Consider the following 22,687-nt stretch of genomic DNA (forward strand, 5'->3'; position numbering starts at 1 on the left):
GAAACAAAAACACAATTGCTTAGTTTTGTAAGAATATCATCGTTATAGAAAGATCATTCCAAAATTAATTATAAACTCTCTTCGACAATTTACTCTGAAAATAAGTTTCATTATACGAATTTTACAAGAGTAAGGATGTTGGTCTTTGTCAGTGGTCTTTCCATAAAAAGATTTAATTCATTTCAAAATGATATCTTCTGAAAAGATTAATTTTTTTTTTTTGGTAAAGCTACAATGAAGTCTAAATTATATGAAAACAAACACTTCTGGAAATTATCAAAATACCCTAACTTTAATTGTTGACACCTGTTCATTTTACAGGTTTTTTCGTAAAAACATCTTTGGATATTACTGAAATAACCCAACTCTATTTGTTGACACCTATTCATTTTATAGGTTTTTGAGTAAATTACACCTCTTTCAAAAATGATTTTCTGTTCTCTTTATTTGTGGTCTTCATTTTACAGATTTGCCCTCATTCTGCTTTGTGTTTAAACAACAACATATGATGGGCTATGAGTCATTTTATTTTTCCTGCTTCTGGTTTGTGCAGAAGGAGGGAACATTGTATATTGACTTGACGGTGATTTGAAAATTTCTTGAAGAAATTACGTTTATCTGCTACCTTCCTCCTAAAATCTTCATTGCATGGAGAGCAAAGATGAGAGCGAAGATCGATATTGACTTATGTGTTTTTTGTTGTGTATAACTTACGTCAAATTTGCAGGGTTTTCCCATCAGAGTTTGTTATTCCGCTGGCTAAATACAAAAAGTTGTATTTGGGACTCAGGTTTTAGTTGGTGTGACATTTGGTATGATGTTTGATAAACACGAGTAATTTTTCGAAAGCTTTGATTGTGATATAGCCAAATATGCTTGCTCAACTATACTTGAACTCCTTCAAGTTGTATTTTCGAATTCATCTTTTGTTTTGATTATTTCGAGTGCTTGAAGTTGTATTATTTAGTTTGCTAGATTAGTTGTGAAATGTATTTGCAATCTTTGTCATTGATTTCTTTGTGTGACTGCATGAAACACAATGTTGTAAAATAGGTGTATTGAAGATGCTATAAGATTTGAGGTTTAGACTATCCTTCAAGTCCACTGGGCTTTGAAGTTGGTATATATATTTTGGTTGTATTACTTCATTTTATTGGTGTTTATACTTTCAACTTAATGAAGTTGATATGAATCTTTCTATAACCATTAAATATTGTCTTTACTTATTTCAATCTTTACATACCTATATTTCATGTATCGGAAATCGGGTTATTAATGAAGTGTTTTGCCAAGTAAGTACAATCTTCATAGTGTTTTACTTTTCTTTCATTCGATTCTTTAGCTTCTAAGTTATGAAATGAAACATTTTGGGACCCATATATGAATGAGGTCCGATGGATAATTCATATCGGCACACATGCTAGTATGACTTGGTTGGCCTCAGAAAACTGAATAAAAATTGTTTTCCTATCTTGTGCTCATTACTATTATGTTGTCATAAGTTTGATATTTCATTGCATGGTTTGTCACATGTCATAGGTAGCACTTCTTGCTACATGTGTACACAGGGATTTGAAGGATTTTTTGTTCACTGCCATAGGTTGTAGTCCATTCCAAAGTGTTCTTGGTATATGTGCATGGTGCTGTTATACATCTATCTATGATCTTTGAAGAATTTTTTGGTGAACTCAGTTTTTCCTTTGTTCTAAGGTGAAACTATTTATATAATGATTAAATCTTAATTGTAATTTTGAAAGACAAGGGTTTTGGCCTTTATCTAATGAGTTAAAATTGAACTAAATAATTTAGGATTGTTAGTCTAACCACAGAGGATTTGGTGCAAAAACTAGCGCAACCAACTTTGGAACAAATGCTAGATTTTATGGCTTAGATATATCAGTTATATATACTGTAGGGCACATTTCATACTAGAATACATCTAAGTTAACAAATCATCTTCAGAAATACTTGTGTTATGTCAACTGTCATGTATTTGCTGAATAATATTTGAATGGCTAACAACAAAGGATCATGTCTCAGCATATATTTAACTTCCTTTTGCAAGTCCTCAACCTATTTATGTATTTATTGAGTCAACCTCTCTGTCATTCATTTGTTACAAAAATTGTGCAAGATTATCATGTAAAAGCCAAGCATGTGCTTAATCTTTTCTTGAAAAAATAAAGATAGTTATAATAAATTGATTGACAAGCAAAACTTTATGGGTTATTATTATTTTTTATTATCATTCCTATTAATATACCTATTATTATTATTATTATACTTTTATGCTTTGTTTAGTATACCTATATGTGAGATTTCATGAGATGATAGCATGTGTGTGTTTGACATATGCATAAGAATGTGGCAAGATATCAGATTTCTTCATTTTTTTGTAATACCATCCAATGTACAAGGAAATCTGATATGATTAAGAATCCTTTGCATGTAAACACAATTTGCATTTGAATATCAAAATCCGAAAACTGGAAAGTGTTATCATTACACCATGCCATCATCTAGAGAAATTTAAGCTTTCATACTTAAACATCACTAAAAAATTTTCATGTATATCAAATAATTTTATTCATATTTAGGCATTCAAAATACCTATGAATTTAATAATTTTGCATGAGTATTGTTTGGATCATTCCTCATAACTATAATTAATTTAATTATATAATTGTCATTTCCATCTGTCTTTTTTTTTTCCTTTCAACAAAAGGCATTTAAACATTTTAGTTGGTATTGAATTCAATTAACTTAACTACACATACTTTTAGTGTTTTATTGAATATGTATTTAAGCTGTGACATCCTATTTGAATAGATAAAATCTACAAAATAAAACATCACACAGTCATAGTCAAGAGCAGTCAGATTTGGAACAACATACATAAGAATCCCAACTGTTACAGTTATCCACAAATGTACTTGAAAGGGGTTCTAGGCATATAACCATGCCATAGCCAAAAAGAGAAACAACAAAGTTCACAGTTGTGCAAAATAAAAGTTCCTAGAGTAAGGGATTACAAAGGCACTAGGGCCATAGAATAGTCCTTCGAGGGCCACATCAACGAGCCCACTAAGTTGCACCGCTACCACCATCAGTCCTACCCCTAGAAGTATTTCCATCTGCTCCCACCAATGGTGATCATCGCAAAAAGGAAATCAGAACAAGGACACACACACACAAAAGAAATAGCAGGGTAAGCTAGAGTGAATTAAATTATGCAAGTTACTGCAGCGAAATATTTAGAAACAGTCCAAACATACAACACAGTAGGCCCAAGAATCACATTGTAACAAATAAGCAAGACTCTATGACTCGATTATCCGGATACATAAACTAGGATCGAATTCACTGGACGCTTGCACTTGTGGTGGCCTCTACTGCTCTGCAGAGCCATTGCCAATGGGTTTCACCCTAGCACACATAAGGTTAGCCTTTAAGCGTCTAAGGCCATTATCCTACAAAAGACTAGGGCCTCCCGCTACTTTCACCACTTGGGTCAGTTTGCTCTACTTGAGACTCACTGACCCTTTAGAGTTTCGGGATGTGATCCTTACTTGAATCCTTATCCTAACATATACACTACTCACCACCATGAGATCTCCCCACGAGACTCATAGAATTACGCCTATCACACAATCAGAAACATTTTTCTCATACAATTCCACTTCCCTTATTACCTTCATCCAATTCTCATGTTAAGACATCACAAAGCCATAAATCCATGATCAACCTCATACCAAGCATGCCAATTTCATTCATAAGTCCAAACACCCAAGCATATTCACGAGCATCATATTTAGGAAGAATAATTCAGACAATACATGCATCAAATCATCAAAACAGTCAAGAAAACAGTGCTCGCACTCACCACTGCACTGACCTCGCCCAAGCTAGGGACCTCGCTCAGGCGAGGTGCTTGCCTCGCTCAAAATCGCGGGCTCTCGCTTAGGCGAGACATGCAACAGTGACCCCTGGGAGATTTCACGAGCTCTCGCTCAGGCGAGCCCTTCTCGCCTGAGCAAGACAAGGCGTCGCTCAAAACGTGACTGGCCGCTTGGGCGAGCGCTCGAGGCAGAAACTTGGGCGAGCTTCTGCTATTCTCGCCTAGGCGAGGCGAGCTTGCCTGGGCGAGAATACCAGTTCTCCCCCACTGTTCTGCGCATGCAACCCAGAACAAACAAACCAAACATTTTATTCTTGATCTCACACAAGCCCAAACGTTTTCAAATCCTTTTAAACATGAAACAGTGGCGAAACAGGCAACATACTCCAAAAAACGAAAATAAACTAGCTTCCCTTACCTTGCTTAGATGCTAAAACGCAATAGACCCGCAACTGAGAAGCACGTCAGCTCCAAGGGCTAGAGTAGTGAGCTGAAACATGGAATGAAGACAAACCAGGGTATGAGACAAAACCCTAACCGGTCTAACACACTTAAATGGTGTAAAGAAGAGGAAAACAGACCCAAAACCTTAAGGTTTAACTTACTTGAAGGTGAGAAGGATTTTGGCTAGCTCGGAGATGAATGAAAGTTGTGCCCTAGCAGAGCACTTCGTTGGAGATTTGAGAGGGAGGGCAGGGTAGGAGTTGATTCTGAAAAGGTGACAAGTGAACAATGAGTCAACTAGAAGGGGTATTGGGGTCCCACAGAGGGGCTGACCCTGGGCCTACGAAAGGCCAGGCCCAACCCCTTTTTGGGCAAAAACAGGGGCTTACATAAGCAATTCAATATTTTATTTTAATTATCATATATATATATATATATATATATATATATTGCATAACTTAAAATTTATAGATATATTATATAATAACAAATATTTACATATTTTTAGATATTATATTATATAAGTTAAAATCAACTATGAAGGTGATATTTGGAATACTTAATATTATTAACAATAGCATGAAATTTAATTGTTGAATTAATTAGCATAAACAAATTTATATCTAAATATTATTTTATAATCTTAATATTTATCATTGAAAAAATATATATATATATATATATATATATATGTATCTAATTCTATATATTTTTGTTTTTTTACATTTGTACATGCTTCTACTTACAAAATTTAGCATCTATTTGTTTTTGTACGGGATCATAAAACTATTGTTTTAATACGCATCATTAATTAATTATTAATTATTATATTAATTTTATGATTTGTTATTATTATAATTATTATTATTATTGGTATTATTATTATTATTATTATTATTATTATTATTTATATCTGCATGTGTTTCTATTTAAAAAGTTTAACATCAATTATGTGTTGTATTTATTTTTGTACTAGACAATATTACAGAATATATCTACATCTTACTTTAGTAACGACCTGTGTATACACATATCATTTTAATATAATATACATGTATTTCTATTTAAAAATTTTAAGATTAATTTTAAGTGTATTTATACGGGACCATATTACACTGTATGTCTATATTTTATTTTAAAATGACCCGTACATATGTATTTCATTTTGATGTAATATGCATGTGTTTGTGTCTACATATGTATCTATTTAAAAATGTTAACATCAATTTTATGTTGTATTTATTTTGTATAAGACTATTATTGCCTACATTTTAATTTAGCAATAACCCATACATACACATTTTATTTTAATGTAATATACATGTACTTATACTTACATGTGTTTCTATTTAAAAAATTTAACATCAATTTCATGTTGTATTTAATTTATACATGATCATATTACAAATTATTGTATTATGTTTAAATTTTATTACAAATTCAATGTCTACGTTAATAACAACACCTGAATATATTTTTGTTTACAAATTTTAACATCAATTTCAAGTTACTTTAACTTTTTTTTAATATGGACTATATCATCTTACAATATGTTTGCCTTTTCCCATTTTTCTTTAAGTTGATTATTCATGTGTGGACAATACTTTTTGCACGGGACCAAAGTTCACAATATATTTACATTTTATTATAATAACCATATGTACATATGCATTTGATTTTAATATAATATATAACTAACAACTCTAACCATAAATGCATATACATCAAACAATTAACTTAGAATCAATGTCTACATTGATAACAATATCTTTTTTTTTTCTCAATTTTAACCTTGAATTCATGTTAAATTTTTAATAAAATTACATTTCATAATATATTTGCACTTTATTCATATTTGTATGTTACTTTTTATTTAAAATAATTTAAATTTAACTTTTTTTTGTTCTGATTCCATAAGTCACTACCTTTCAATATTATTTCTCTTTTAATCTCACTGCATCTAGATGTACTTCTATTTAAAATTTTAACATTAACTTCTACTTACTCTTAATTAATTTTTATTTTATTATTTAAATATCATATATGTAATTACAATTATAAAAATCAAAATCTTGATAATCAACAAAAAAATTCAAAATTTTTCAAGAAACAAATAATTAATAATAATATTAAAAATATAATAATAACTAACACAATACAATCGTTTTTAAACACGGAGCTTTTATAATAATAAAAAAAAAAAACACTGTCTAAACAAATCTCTCTTGTAATAATTAACATCTGACAATCATGTCTCATAATACAATATCCAAAACAAATTTTAAACTTATATAATGTTGAATAATGTTAATAAAGATATTAACATGCTTAAAATGATGATTTATGGATTTAAAAAATATTAACACATCATCAATGTAAATAATTGTGAAATTGGAATACGAATTGAAGATATCATTCATTATTTTTTTGAAATTCAGATGGTGCATTTTTAAGTTCAAATGACATAACGTTCCACTCGTATTGTTCAAAAGGAACAATAAATGCAATTTTGTACCAATCTTTTTTTTGGATCTGTATTTGCCAAAATCCGACTTCATATCAAATTTAGAAAAGATTTTAGCAGAATGAAGCCTATTAAGAAGAATTTTTTTGTTATGAATTATTAATCAAACTAAGAGCAATATTTAATGCTCAATTTGTTTTTGTCAAAAATACTAATAACAAATACTTATAAATTTGTTATGAATAATAATTTACAAAAAATTGTTATTAATTTTTTTGTAAAATATTTTTTATAGACAACTTTTATAAAAAATACTTACAAATTTTATAATTTTATAAAAAATATTATTCACGAAAAAATTATATGTCACTTAAAACTCTTTTAAAAAAAGTGACAAGAATTTTTTTCTTTTTTTGCAAAATTTTATAACAAATTTGCAAACAAATTTAACAATATATTAAAAATTTTAGTAATGATTAAATAGAGGCAAGAAAAACCTAAGATTTACCATAATCTAAAATTGTTTTAAATATAAATTTACTAAATTCATAATATACTTAACTTTGCGTTTTATTTTAGATTTTTTATTTTCATTTAAAATATTAAAATTGAAAAAAAAATGTTGTATATATTGTGAGGAAAAAAAATGTATCCTTGGAACAATTTTGTTATAATTATTTTTTCTGAAATTTACAATCTAAACCGCAGCATCACTTTGGATATTTAATCAAGATCATTATGTCTCCTCATCTAATTACACCAATTTTAGTAATCATTGTAAAAGAAAAGACAAAAAAAAAAACAAAAACGCAAGAAAAAGGGTAAGTTAATGAAATTAAATTAACAAAAATAATCAAGTCATTACAAACACGAAAACTTATCATCACAGACAACATAATGGTAGAAAAATTAAGGATGAAACAAACTAAATTGCAGAATTCCTAAATGTTGATGACATTGAGCCATTAAAATGCACCTAGAAATGGAACTGTCACAAACAACCAGCTAGCAATTAAAAAAAAATCATAGAAAATAAAGTTTCGAATTCACCAATCCAAAAAGAATCTTTTAGAAAAAAACATTTTAGAATGCATAAACAGAATATATTGTTGGATAGGATAATTCAAAAGATATTTTAAAATTTGAAAATACTTTTTAGAATCTATATATATATATATATATATATATATATATATATATATATATATATATATATATATATATTCATTCTAAAATACACTTTATATTAAATAAATTTTAAATTGTATTATGCGAAAGATATTTCTGGATATAATCTGAAATATTTTTGTTTAAGGCATTCTAAAATATGTATTTTTAAATCTGATATCATTCAAACTATATTAAAAAAATGAAAGCACAACCGTCATTTTAAACTTTTTAATATAATTAGCGAAAACATAGTGTATAATGTGTATTTGTATTTTTAACATAATTATTAAATGTAAAATTCAAAAAATAAAATATGTATACCAAAAAAGTTTTTAAAATAACAGTTAAAAATAAATTATTTATAAAATAATAATTAATGCTAAAATTAAAATAGAACATAAAAAAATATATCTTTTTATATATTATATTGTTATAAATTTTATAATGTGCTTACCCTAATTAGATTGGACCTCAGTCTTGAAATTGATCAAGAAAAATGAATTAAGTGTCAATTTATAATTAATATAAAATATTTATGAATCAATTTTATAATTTAAAATCCTAAGGATTTATACACTTTTAAAAAGTATTTTAAATTTAATTAAAGTCTCAGGTAAAATTCATTTTGATTTGGACCTTAATCCCATTTTATATGAACATTTTTAGTATTGGGACTTTTTTAACCCATTTATTAGTGAATCAATAAAAAAAAAAAACTACTAAAGAAGTAAATTAATAAAAAAAGTACTTATTTTAAGAAGAAGTTAAGGAACATAAATCAAGTATCAAATTCACACTTGTAGGATTTTTTTTTAATTTATGTAATGGATTAAATATTCAGATAATATTTTTCATGTTTATATAGATAAATCCTGAGTAAATTATAAATATATTAATTGTAAGGAGAAGAAAAATATATGAAATACGATAACAAAAAATATATGAGATAAAAATATAATAAAGATAGATTACATTCGTTTTATAATCAAAGCTGTAAACCAAAACTAATACAAAAAAGATAATAAAGATTAAATAATTCAAAAAGATAATAAAGAAAGGAAAGATAATAAAGATTATCATAAAACTTGTAATCATTAAATCATCTATCCTTATATATTTTATTTAATATTTAATGGGTGAAATCTTATACTTTATCCTGGTAAAATTTTAAAAAGTAAGATTTTTTCTTTTTTACATTTCAAGTACCGTGTTATCAATAAATTTTGAATTTTAACTTTTTAGACTCCTTTATAAAAATAATTCTATTTTTCTTTACCATAAAATCACTTCTTTTATTATTTTTCTTTTCACGCATACATTTATATTGATTATTAGTTGGTTTGTAAGTAGTTTTCTATTAAATCTCTTTGAAAATAAATTGTAATACTTTATATTTAGTCCTTTTAAATCACACAGTAAATGATCTTATTATATTTATCCTTCTTTAATGCGATTAAGCTATATTTACTATTATATATATATATATATATATATATATATATATTATTCAAAATGATAATTTATATTTAAATTACCCTATTTATTAATATAGATGTTGAAAGTAAACAACTGCTTATTTCAATAATTAATTTACGACTAGATTAAATTTTAGTTTCCTAAATTATAAGATAAGAAATCTAATGATGAAGATATATGCATATCGTATAAATCATTCATGCAAATTTTTCTCAAATTTTCAACAACTCAATTAGTTAAAATCCTAATAAGACCGTTTAATAATAGATATGTATATTTTCGATATTTTTTCACATCAAGAATTATTGTTTCAAAAGATAACATCAAAATTACATTTGTGCTATATATATATATATATATATATATATATATATATTGAAGGATTAATTGGATTTTGATACTTCTGCAGAAGAATTAGAATTCATGGAAGAGTGGAAGAGATTAGGAGTTTTAGGAGAAGGTTCATATGCTATAGTGTATCTTGTTGTTGTGATTTCTCAGAAAGAACATACTTCGAATGTTGTAGCTGTGAAATCTTCAAAGCCTTGTTGCTATGTTTCACTCCAAAAGGAGCAAAGGATATTGGAGTTATTCAAAGGTTGTGAAGAAATTCTTCAATGTTATTTCTATCAAGAGACTATTGAGAATGGTCGTAGGACCTACAATCTCTTCATGGAATATACTCCTTGTGGTACTCTTGGTGATTTAATAAAAAAAGGGTCGCTGTCAGAGAAGGAAGTGATAACGTACACTCGGATGCTTCTCAAGGGACTTCGCTCTATTCATAAAGAAGGAATTATTCATTGTGATCTCAAACCGGCCAACATTCTTCTCTTTCCTTCATCCGATGATAATGCAAAGTATCAACTAAAGATCGCTGATTTTGGATTGTCCAACACTATAGGAGATGCAAATGTTGGTCTAGGAGAGATCATGTTCAGAGGTACACCTATTTACATGTCACCAGAATCAATTATAGGTTTGATGGGAACCGCGTTAGATATATGGTCTCTTGGATGCATTGTTATTGAGATGATGACTGGATTTCCGCCATGGACTAACATACAAAGCATCGAAGAGCTAATGTGGAAGCTTGGACTCCTTCAAGAAGTACCAAAGATACCTGATGAACTTAACTGGGATTGCAAAAACTTCCTCAGTAAGTGCTTTGCAAAGGATCATAGAGAGAGGTGGAGTGCTGCAATGCTTCTTGATCATCCTTTCATTCAAAAGGAATATCCAACCTCTTCTATGTTTAATCCCTCATCTTTTTTCTCATATGATATTGTTAGTTCCTCTATGTTTAATCCCTCATCTTTTTTCTCATATGATATTGTTAGTTATGTGTCACATTAGGGATAGAATAATAACCATTGAATTGAGTATGTTTGATGATTGTGTTTATGTAGGTCATCTAGTGTAAAATGCTCCTAAAAGTGTCTTAAAAAGGTTGAGTTGTCATGTGTATCTAATGTAAACAAAATATTTTCTTTGTTCAGTGTGTCTTTCTATGTAAAAGTTTCAGCAGAGTGCAGACTCTTACGTTGTACCATCTTTTATACAGACTCAATAAATCATGTTTTATTATTGGTTGGTTTGTGTTGTTATTATAATTATAATGTTTGTACAATTCTGATCAAATTTTTTCGGCAACACGAGGGAACCAAGAAAATTTAATTTTAGAAAGGGATAAATTTATTTTATAAAATTTATAATTCAATTTTTGAAACAACGTCTAAAGAAAAAACTTAAATGGGTTAAAGTTTTGGGCAAGTTAATTATTATATTTAAGACTATGAAAGATGTGTTTGAAATGCACAATAGGAATTTTTTTCATCTATTGAGTTAAGTGTAATCTTCTTTATAGTTATCTTGCATTTCCCTTAACAATTATCTCGAATTGAATAAAAATTGAGTGATCGAAGAAAATAATTTTAATTTTTTCAGTATTATGAGATGAATAAAGATTTCTGTATTAAACTAAAAGGAAAGGTAGATGAGAACATTTAGGTATCATTGTTGTGGCTTTTAGTTTTAAAATTTTTAAAAACTAAAATCAGCTTTTCTTTAATTTTAAGATGTTACTGCAAAATGAAGGTCGACAAGTGTAATTGATCTAACTCCATTCTTAAGTGATGTATAATATACATATAAAAATAATTATAAAATATATTATGTGGATAAAAAAATTAAGAATTAATTATATTTTTAAGTTCTTAATTAAAAATGATTTAAATTAAAATAGTAAAACTTTAATATATATATATATATATATATATATGACGGATTCAAATCCTCTCATTTCTATCTTTAACAATTACTTATTTTATGATATTCTGTATTCTATATGATATTTCATATTTTATGAGATGAGTAATAAATTAGGAACTTGTAAAGACGAATTCCAATTGAACATACATATTGAATATCTATATGCAAAATGGATTTAGATCATATAATTTTATGAAAACAAAACGCTCTTAGTTCAGTTCGGCAGAACGCAGGTCTGCAAAATCCAATGTCGTAGGTTCAAATCCTACATAGCGTGATTCTAGTATTGTTCACCTGATAATTACACTGAAATAATTGAACATTCAAGAGAAAGTCTGAATTTTATCCTTGTCGATTAGGATTAAACTAAATAAATAGGAAATCACAAAATAAGAGACATTAATGAATCAAAGATCCAATTGATCACCTCGTCGGTATTGTAAATATGCAGTTACAAATAATCTAGCCAAAGTAATAGGAATTAAACCTAACACGATTCCAAATAGAAAAACTTCAATCATTTTTATTTGTTCGAAAAGTAAAAAAGAAAGGTAATATCTAGCCTTAAACATAAATCTGTATTGATCATAAATCTCAACGATCGAGAATTGTAAATTGACATAGTAAGGAATTCTAGAATGTCTTATACCAAAATTTACTATTCCTCTCAAAATTACAAATCAAATAAGTCGTATTTTACTAAGACCAATATATAGAGACGAGGTTATAATTAAAACCGATAGTAAAAAACCGAAATAACTAGTGATAGTGGGCATATAGAAACTAAATGAAATATGTCCGTTCTTTCTAAACATATGTTTATAAAGTACCTCCCTAAATTTCCATTTTTGAGAGAAAAAAGAAGATAAAAAATCCTACTTGAAAGATACAATTCAAAATTGGCAATTCCTCAATAAATTCAATTATTAGAGACGAAAAAAAAAGAAATAGAGTAACATAATTTAGAAATAAATTCCTCATATATATATATATATATATATATATATATATATATTGAATTGAAAGTTTTATTCTTTTAATTTTATTTTTCATTTTTTATTTAGCATTTTTTTTACTTATTTTTTATTTTCTAAAATATTTTTTTAAATTTATATATTTTATAATTTTTAATATTTTTAATACGTATTTTAAAAAATAAAATAAAATAAAATAAAAGGTAGAAAACATAAATTTTAGAAAAAAAATTAAAAATATTTAAAATAATATTAATTTTTTGATTTTTGTAAGTCGACTTTCCGGTAATGTTTTTTAATTTTTGGAAGTCGACTTCCGGTAGTGTTTTTCGATTTTCGGAAGTCGACTTCCAGTAATGATTTTTGACTTCCGAAAGTGGATTTCCGGTAATGATATTTTACTTCCGAAAGTTGACTTTCGGAAATATATTTTGACTTTCGAGAATCATATATTTTGACTTCCAAAAGTCGACATCCAAAAGTAATTTTGGGGGTGTAATGTCTGTGAGTTTTCTTAAATGATCAAAAGGTTTTTTGGAAATTTAAAAAAAATTTGGAGGTGTAAAAGAAATACTTGGAGGTGTAAGAAGAAAGACCCTGTCTTCACTTCATGTTCTTTTAGCGTAGCCCACTTGACTGCTGAAATAGATCCAAGGGTTTTATGCATAAAGTTAAAGATGTTATGTTAGCATCGTCACACTTTCAGAGAAAAAAATAACAATCCTTTGCATTATTATATTTTACTGTTAAAGTTATATGTGTTTAGATAAATAATATTTAATATGCTTTTCATTAATAATGTTTTTCTTCCATATTATCAAAATCTACATTTACATTATTTTTATTATACACATTTTTTAATAAGATGTTATTCATAAATATACAAAATTATTACAATAATCATATGATCTCTGTTAACACAATCTTATAAAAAAAATAAAAACAAAAAACAAAATACCTGTGTGTATGCACCGTGGGAGACTAAGGATCATGATTAGGCTGTCAAAAGCAGGACAGTGAATAGATTTTTAAATTGTTAAATTTTAAAACAACAGCACCAGTGGTCTAGTGGTAGAATAGTACCCTGCCACGGTACAGACCCGGGTTCGATTCCCGGCTGGTGCAAAGCTTTTTCTTTCAATGTGTATGTCATTATACGATAACAAGTTTTGGAGAAATGGATTTTAATTCAATACATCCATTCCTTCGGAGTGCACAGCAGATCTAATGGGTTCCAAAAAGACCACTGAAATTATCTTATCATGACTGCAATGGACATAAATTTTTCTTTTTTATCGTGCGAATATTAAGTATTATTTGATTACTTTAATATAAAAGAAAATTGATATCACATATAGTTTATCTTAATAAAAAACTAATATTTAACTATGATGTATTTAAATGGTTCGACTCATCTAAAATCAGTAGACTATAATATAGTTTTAATATGAATAAAATTTGAAAAAACTTTATAAATAATTAACCGATCTTATATTTCTTTTTGGGATGATATGCATTTTGTCAAATATTCTTATATATTTATTTGATTTTATTAGAATATATATATATATATATATATATATATATATATATATATATATATATATATATATATATATATCGTTTCAGGAGTAGGAATTAAACATATACTTAAACAATTTCTTAGTCATTCAATCTTTTTGTCTAGTTCTCCGTTCGATATTTTTGTTCATCAACTAATGAGTGTTTATATGTTAGAGGTGTTCTGATATTAAAGTCATCATAGGATCGATAGGTTAAAACAATAAATATTATAATTAATGTGAGATAAAAGTTTCAACAACCAAACTTTTGCCTTATTTATAGATTTTAGAAGAAGTTCGTTGGATGTTGGTGCAACCCAAAATTGTAGCTTTCAGTCGAGTTAGACAAACTAAATGAAATATTGTCAAGTACTTGATAACATCTTTGGAAACAGTTTTTGAAGTAGACTCCACAACTGACTTTCGATGACATGGTCGGTATATATATATATATATATATATATATATATATATATATATATATATATATATATAAATTATCCAAAAAATAATTATGAATTTTATTATAAATATTAATTTGTAAGAAATTATCACTAATTTGTAAGAAAAAATTTGTAAGAATTTTTAAGATGATTATTTTGATTCATACTATCATTGACTAATTAAATTTGGATTGTACATGTTTACGAATTCTAAATGGAGTGAGTGTATGTTTGGTTTCACTTTGGAAACATTCAAAATTAATTCATAAAATCAATTCATACTAATAAATTGTTTGGAGTTATCCAAAATCAATTTCTAAAATCAATTGTAGATGAAAAATTCATATTAAAGAGAAACAATTTTTTCTAGTTTCTCCATCAACTAAAAATGATTTTTTCACATCAAATAGAATCAATTTTCTCGAAGTTTTTTCAAACACACCTTGAGTAGGGTTTCAAATGACCTTAAGTGCGGAAGAGTTAAGGTTAATCTGCCAGGTTTATCTCATTTTGAAACAAATATATTGGTAATAGTTTTTTAATTAGTTTAATTATTGTATCCGTGTATACTTTTTAGACACGGTTAAGGAATAAAAAATTATCCAATATAATTTTTAATGTTTTTATTATTTATAATAATCTATGATTAAATAACATCAATGTATATGCATATCTACAATACAGTGATTCAAAATTAGTACAATTTGATTCAAAAATAATATATTTCGATTAAAAGATAATACCGTTCGATTAAAAATTAATGTGGTTCAGTTAAAAAATAGTATAATTGAGTTCAAAGTTAGTACAATTTGATTAAAAAATAACACAATTTAATTTAAAAATATTACAATTCAATTCAAAATTAATATAATTCAGTTCAAAAATATAATAATTCAAAAAATAATTCAGTTCATCATAATTTATTTCAATTCATATTGAAGTGTAATTTAATTCGGTGCTTTCAACTTTTTAGAACATAAAACAGTTTGGTTTATGTCGTCTGAAGTATTTTTCAACAAACCAATTTTCAATTTACTATCATCTTTATCAACAATGCAATTTAGTATATTATACTCTGTTCTCCTTCAAATAATGGTGGATGAGAGAACAAATTACAACAAAATGGAAGTGTAGAATTGAAGTTAGTGTATTTTTTACGCTATCAATGAACTAAATCATTTGTTTATTTTTAAATTAATTATCACTGATACTAAACAATTACATATCATTTGTTTGTAAAAAAACTACTACCAAAACTATTTAATATAAATAAATTTTGTCAAGGAGGAAAAAATAAAAATACTTTTAAAACTTTAAAAATAAAAAAAAAATAATAAAAGTAATTTTTCTTTTGAAAAGAATCAAGAATAAAAAAAATTCAAGTCAAAAAATAATTTAATACACTAAAAGAACCGTGTTTAGAGAATATCATCATTTATGTATTTCTCTTTCTTTCTTCGGGTGCAAACTAACCATAACAAACGCATTCCCTCGATCCTTGGAAATAAAATAACCCAAATCCTCGCCACCGTTATCCAAAACCATATACAGTCAGAAGTGGCGTTCACATTTTTCTCTCCTGCCCAACGCTCCCAACTCTCGCAGTGCCGCCACGTGTCCCATCGTTTTCCGCGTTTATTTCCCTCCTTCTCAGGTAACACTACCGATCACTCCCAAAAACAGTAACTTTTTCTTCGTATAAATCACACCAAATCGAAATCGAATCATCAATTTCAGGTTCCCTTTTCCAGCACTTTCATCGGGATCATCTTCGAACTTTACTTTCACTTTGTGGCTTTCTTTTTCTCGCGCTTGCTGCGCGATTTTCTCGGGAAAATTTTGGAGTTTCTACTGTTTTTTTTGTGCAGTGATCGCTATCGGATTCGGACTCCGATTTCGCCTCGCGAATCGCTAGGGTTTTGTTTCTGTTTTTCCTATGGAGGATAGGAGCTTGTGCTCGTCGGAGTCGGTTGTTGAAGGAAGTCGCGATGTTTGGAGTTCGGAACCGTCGCTCGCTACCTCCGCAGATCACCTCGTTGTAATGGTGAACGGAATTCTCGGACGGTATATCATCGTTGCTTCACTTCGATTTTGATGAGATGCTGTGATTTTACTTTGTTGTGTTTTGGTTTGGTGTTGAGGTTTTGCGGAGTGTTTGTTTGAATTGAGTCTTGTTGCTTTGTGGATTCATTTTAGTGTGCGTGTTTCTTGAAATTAACTGGTTTTTCTGATTCGTGTGTTAATTGTTTGTTTCTGCAGTACAACGGATTGGAAATATGCTGCGGAGCAATTTGTCAAGGAATTGCCTGATAAAGTGTTTGTTCACTGTAAGGCACTTTGAAAACTTTGGTGATTGTACTGGTGTGGTTAAAACAAGAGATTGTTGGTGTTTTGTATAGGATTGTTTGATTTATCTTAAGAATAAATAATGCTAACTGGTAAAAGGGTAGAAGTCTTTTACAATGTAAAAGTTTCGAGTTTCATGTACGGTAAGTTCATTAGTTGTTATAATATTCACCTTGAAAATCATATGAATGATGATGATATCTGATTAGTTGAAATTATAATGACATTTACATTAACAGTTTATTCAAATTGAACGCTTTGTAGTCGTTCGATATTGTGTTTGTAATGGCTATGGCCGACCGAAGTGTGATTTGACCTCTAGAATGTTTGTTGTGTTTGAACCAAATGTTTATTCCTGCATTTCCTTTTTTATGCTTTGATTGTAAACTGTGTAGAAAGTATCATTAAGAAATTGTTCAAAGTAATGTAATGGACTATAAATTTTGTATATTGTGCTTGCTTTTACGTTTCTCCATTTTTCCACCCAGGTAGCGAACGAAATGTGTCTATTCTCACTTTAGATGGTGTGGATGTAATGGGGGAGAGATTAGCAGAAGAGGTCAGTATCTGATTATAATGGAGACCTGTTTTATGAATTAGCACGTCTTGTGAAAGTCTGTTTAATCTATTCTCACTGGATTCACTCTGTTGATTATATTACCTATCTTTGCCATTATATCATAAATGTTATTATTCTTGTGATATACAAGAAGGAATATCCTGAGTATGTATAGGGGAAACGAAACAAGTGAACATATTAGTATAATCTTAGTATTAAGTTCTGTATCAAATCATATGAAGTATGCTGCACCAAATTTGTCTTTTACATATCCTTTGTGCCAATGGTGAAGCATGCCATGTGGATGTTTTTACATGGATCTGTCATGAAATGTTTGTAATTTATTGGAAAACAAAAGAACTGTTCCTACATTAGAATTTTGGAAGTCTATATGTTTGAAGAAGGGAACTTAAAGTTTGTTCACTATTTCTATTAGATATGTCAATTTCTGTACTATTCTGGAGATGGATAAATTCTGTGTCTTTATGTTAAAATGAATCTATTTGTTAACCAAATAAATGTAAATTTAAGATATTTACTCTTGATTTTCCTGTATATAATTATTGGTTATTAACAGCCACTCTAACATTTAGGTGCTTGAAGTGATTCGAAGCAAGCCAAATATGCGTAAGATATCCTTTGTTGCACACTCTGTGGGAGGACTAGTGGCACGATACGCAATTGGGAGGCTGTATAGGCCACCTGAAAAAGGATCTATGAAGGACTCTTGCAATGAAGAAAATAAGGAGAGCCCAGTGGGCACAATAGGTGGCTTGGAGGCTATGAATTTCATTGCTGTGGCCACACCTCATTTAGGATCAAGGGGCAATAAGCAGGTACGAACATCTTAATTTTTTCTTGGTTTCTCAAACATAATGATTAACCAAAGAAATTGTTGGCAATGTAATAAATCTAGCGTAGCTTAGTTTCCAGATTCATTTTTCATGTGCACATTAGGGAAATTTTGGCCTACTCATCACATGTAACCCCTATAATACTTTTTATGGAAGAGGGAAATGAATTTTAATCAGTATGGTATAGGTTTTGAGTTATTGATCTTTTGTCATTCTATTTTTTATTGTTGCAAAATTAATTATCCATGTGTATAGACCTAGACCTGTGTATGGTTTGGCTTTTTAAAAACCAAACCACTTTATAAAATGGTTCACTTTTGTTTTTTAAAATGGTTATTTTTTTTTAGGGTTAAGTTGATTAAACCTTTTCTGGAAGTGACTTTTTTTCTCACTAAACTGAATGGTTTTATAATTAAGTATTGATCGTGTTGCTTTGGAGTTGGTAAACACACCTACGTAGACTTCTTTTAACTAACCCCCATTAGTAGTTTGTTACAGTAATGCTATTTAACGGTTTCTTAGTTATATTAGCGAGTGAGTTACTTTTGGACCAGAATAATAAGAGAAATAAGGCATATTGCCTATAAATAAAGAGGTGAAAAGAACAGAGAGAGATATCTGCTCATTTATGAGAGAATTTGGGCCATTATGCATGGGGAGGTGCAGATTGTTTAAGTTCTGCACGTTAGGCACTGTATTGAGGGGAGCAATCCCTTGGACTTTCTAATAAGATACTGGGTTTCTATCACTCCGTTTACTCATCCAGATAACTTATATCTATTGGCTTGTCAATATCATTGCAAATTTGAAGTGTCATCCTACAACTTGTTCCAATATTTGATGAAACCAATAGTAAGTGTTTGAAGGTACTCCCCAAGGCCCAGGAACAATACACTAAATCAATTATTAATTGATAATTAAAAAGGTCCAAAGTTGACCTGATGTTGTTGGAGTGTAACTAGACTTTTTCAGTATAAATAATTACTTCTAAAGAGTCTTCTATTTCTTTCTCCATCAGTCTGTCTTCCATAGAAAATGATTATTTTTGGATTTCTTTCATAGGTTGTAATGAAGATAATTTTATAAAGTATGTTGCAATACCATTAGGGATGACATAAAATTCTTATGTTTGACCGGAGCTATTTTCGGGAAAGAAAGTTGTATCACCTTTTGCTACTTGGGGATTTAAATATGTTAATGGTTTTTGAACCAGGTTCCATTTCTTTTGGGGGTACCCGCTTTTGAGAAAGTTGCCAGTTGTGTTATTCATTTCATTTTTAGAAGAACTGGTCGGCATCTTTTCCTTACTGATGATGATGAAGGAAAACCTCCATTACTTAAACGCATGATTGAAGACTACGGTGATTTGTATTTCATGTATGTTTGTTGCACCATATATTTGTTTGCTTTCATATACATGTAATTTGCTGAGATTGATTCCTCTAAAGGATCTTCATGTCTTCTGATTGTCTTGTGTAGGTCTGCATTGCGCAGTTTTAAACGCCGATTTGCATATTCAAATGTGGACTATGATCGTATCCTTATTTGCTTCTCTCTACTGATTCTAGGTGCATTTAATTGCACATTATTTTATTTGGTTTTCCTTTATAAAATAATTTAGATATTGTTGGCTGGAGAACGTCATCAATTAGACGTCAAAGTGAACTTGCAAATGTATATTACTAACTTATCTTTTTATGTTGTCTGATTTAATGGATCATTGTTATCATATAATGAGCTAAATTATTTGGTTGGTAGTGGAAGGATACCGTCAATGAAAAATATACACATGTTGTATATGAAGAGCACTGCAAGGCTTGTTCTGATGCTGAACAGTATGACATATTGGAAGATAACAACTCTGACAAGATAGAAGGTTAGCGTCTTCAGTATTTTTTATGAATGTAAACTTTTCTTGGTTTTGGATCTTCACTCATTGTAGGTTTTTTGCGTTCCACTACACCCCCTCTACATGGTTAATCTTCCCTTACTTTTCTGCATCCATATAATTTTTGGCCAATCAGTCGTGTGAATACTACTGATGTCATTAATATTAATCTAATGCTGCCGTTCCCTAAATTATTTTTGTCCGTCAATTGCAATTTGGTTTAGAGTATGGTGTGTACTGATGTGTTACAAAAACAAGACAATGCACCAACCTCTATTTGCAGTAGGTGATAAAATCAAATAATGAAATATGGAAACCACTCCGGAGGTCATCTAGCATACTCTAAATTACTATTCGGAAGGTACAAAATCAAGATACTATGAGATATTTTTTAGAATATTCTAACAATATCCAAAATTGTTTGTTTTAAAAAGAAATCCATAATCTTGTGCATCAAGTAACTTTTAAGCATTAAATAATCCCGTAGGTAGGAAGGTGAATATCTTTAATGGTGCAATCAAACCATGGGAAAAGCTGAACAGTTCCCGAACCAACCCTGATAAACAATGACAAATTTCTTTTTATGAATCAGCTATGGTCAGCTTCATTAACAGAGACCATAGAAAGGTCTTTATGCTAGATGGCTCTACACTTGTTTTAATTTTGTAGACCCCAGCAATTTTTGTTGATCCATTTGTAGCTGGCTCTAGGTAATAAAGAGGACAAGATTTGGTTGTTATAGGTGCCATTGATCTTGCCCTGGATAACTAAAGTGTCCTGAATTTGGGCCACAGAGTCACGGGGGTCTGTTTCTTTCTATTTTACGTTATCTTCAATTTTTAAACTATTTCTAACTCGAATGAAAACTTGCAGAGGAGCTTGTAACAGGCTTATCTCGTGTGTCATGGGAAAAAGTAGATGTTAGCTTCCGCAATAGTAAGAATAGATTTGCTTCTCATACTATCATTCAGGTCTGTGTCTTGCTATACCCTTTAAATTTTGATGTATGGCTCATAATTAATCACCATTTAAATTATCCTCTTCTGATATACCCAGTCTTTCAAACTGACTTGTTTGAATGCTTTGTTTTATTTTATCTGCGCATGTTCTTCCTTCATCCCTTACAATGTTTTACAGGTCAAAGACCACATCACACAAATAGAAGGTGCAGATGTTATACAGCATATGATTGATCATTTTCTTCTCTAGCAGCCTTCTGTCTCTTAAATATGCCTTCTTGGTAATATATGCTTCCTATAGGTAAATCTAAAGTGACTATGCTATTTATAAGTAAGCTAGAGTTGATAATTATCGAATTTATCTGAAATTGAATTCGTTGTAGGATGGAAACAATTGGTTTCCTGAGTGATGAAATTGCCGTGAAGAAGAAAATGATTTTTTTGTTTATGGATCTCATCCATAACTTGACACTGTATAAACTAGTCGGAAACCGTGAAATGCACGGGGACAATAGAATTTCAAATATTTATATTCCATTTTTTGTGTATCCGCATTTAAGGTTATTTATTTACGAAATTGATTTGTATATATACACCTATGTAAATGTTTTTTACATTGTAATTTAATCTGTTCATATGGTATGTACAGTTAATTTATTAACCATATAATAACTAATTAAAGGTCAGGTGATGATTTTTAATTAATTGACAATTTACATCGACTGCACTAAAATTAAACTATTTATTTATTTTACATCTGGCCCACATCGTTCTCTATAATAAAAAATTAAATATTTCAAAACAGTTTATATATAAATAAAAATATTTGTATAAAATACAGCCTGTAAATAATATAATATATAATAATTGTTTCAGTTTTCTAATAGCCCTGATTTTAAGGTTATACTAATTCTATATTGAAGAGTTTACGGTGATCATAATAACAGTAGTGATTTTGAAGTCAGGCAGTGAATTCGAAAAAATATATATTAGGCGAATGTATTATTATTATTATTATTATTGTAAATTGATTTCAGGTTTAATTAGTCACGATTTCTGTTTTTCTTTTTTAAATGTTAATTTGGTCTTTTAATTTTTTTTTAGTTTTAATTCAATTTCTTGATTTGTAAAAGTAAATGTAATTTATTCATGAGAGTCGTATCTAGGCTAGTTTAGTTCGTCTCATAAGTTTTGTTCAGTAGGTCGCGAGTTGGTCAACTTTTTTTTTTAATTTTTTAATGATAAAGTTTTTGATGTTCAATAAATTAAAAAATTTTATTAACTAATAATTTCATCAAATTAAACAAAGACTTTGAGAAAGACTTTGGGAAGTTGAATGATAAATTAATAATTCAAAATTTTTGTTATATTCATACGAT

At 28.7% G+C, this 22,687-nt stretch overlaps 2 protein-coding genes and 1 non-coding gene across 8 annotated transcripts; all 3 read left to right on the forward strand.

The window, feature by feature from the left end:
- The first annotated feature begins 9,875 nt into the window (after positions 1-9,875).
- On the forward strand, positions 9,876-10,808 carry LOC146884552 (mitogen-activated protein kinase kinase kinase 20-like). Its single transcript, XM_085675569.1, has one exon. The coding sequence runs from the start codon at positions 9,876-9,878 to the stop codon at positions 10,806-10,808; it is 933 nt and encodes a 310-aa protein (XP_085531695.1).
- A 2,943-nt stretch (positions 10,809-13,751) lies between these two features.
- On the forward strand, positions 13,752-13,822 carry TRNAG-GCC (transfer RNA glycine (anticodon GCC)). The gene has a single exon. It is a non-coding gene; the product is annotated as a tRNA-Gly (tRNA).
- Positions 13,823-16,151: 2,329 nt separating this feature from the next.
- LOC114191857 (alpha/beta-Hydrolases superfamily protein) lies at positions 16,152-21,950 on the forward strand. Of its 6 annotated transcripts, none has more exons than XR_003606029.2 (12): positions 16,152-16,356; positions 16,571-16,766; positions 16,962-17,029; positions 17,537-17,607; positions 18,201-18,443; positions 19,675-19,838; positions 19,941-19,996; positions 20,083-20,135; positions 20,220-20,337; positions 21,223-21,320; positions 21,487-21,609; positions 21,692-21,950. XR_003606029.2 is itself a non-coding variant. In XM_028081293.2 (12 exons), the coding sequence occupies exons 2-11, from the start codon at positions 16,639-16,641 to the stop codon at positions 21,556-21,558; spliced, it is 1,071 nt and encodes a 356-aa protein (XP_027937094.1). In that variant the 5' UTR covers positions 16,152-16,356; positions 16,571-16,638; the 3' UTR covers positions 21,559-21,589; positions 21,692-21,845. The 6 variants fall into 6 exon arrangements, 4 of the variants coding, with proteins under 4 accessions (XP_027937094.1, XP_027937091.1, XP_027937097.1 ...); XM_028081293.2 differs by having other exon boundaries at positions 21,487-21,589; positions 21,692-21,845; XR_003606030.2 differs by lacking the exon at positions 21,223-21,320.
- Positions 21,951-22,687: the final 737 nt, after the last annotated feature.

The sequence above is a fragment of the Vigna unguiculata genome, chromosome 7 (genome assembly GCF_037176805.1).
Source record: "Vigna unguiculata cultivar grain cowpea cultivar isolate G323 ecotype 2 chromosome 7, ASM3717680v1, whole genome shotgun sequence".
In the NCBI taxonomy this organism is placed as follows: domain Eukaryota; kingdom Viridiplantae; phylum Streptophyta; class Magnoliopsida; order Fabales; family Fabaceae; genus Vigna; species Vigna unguiculata.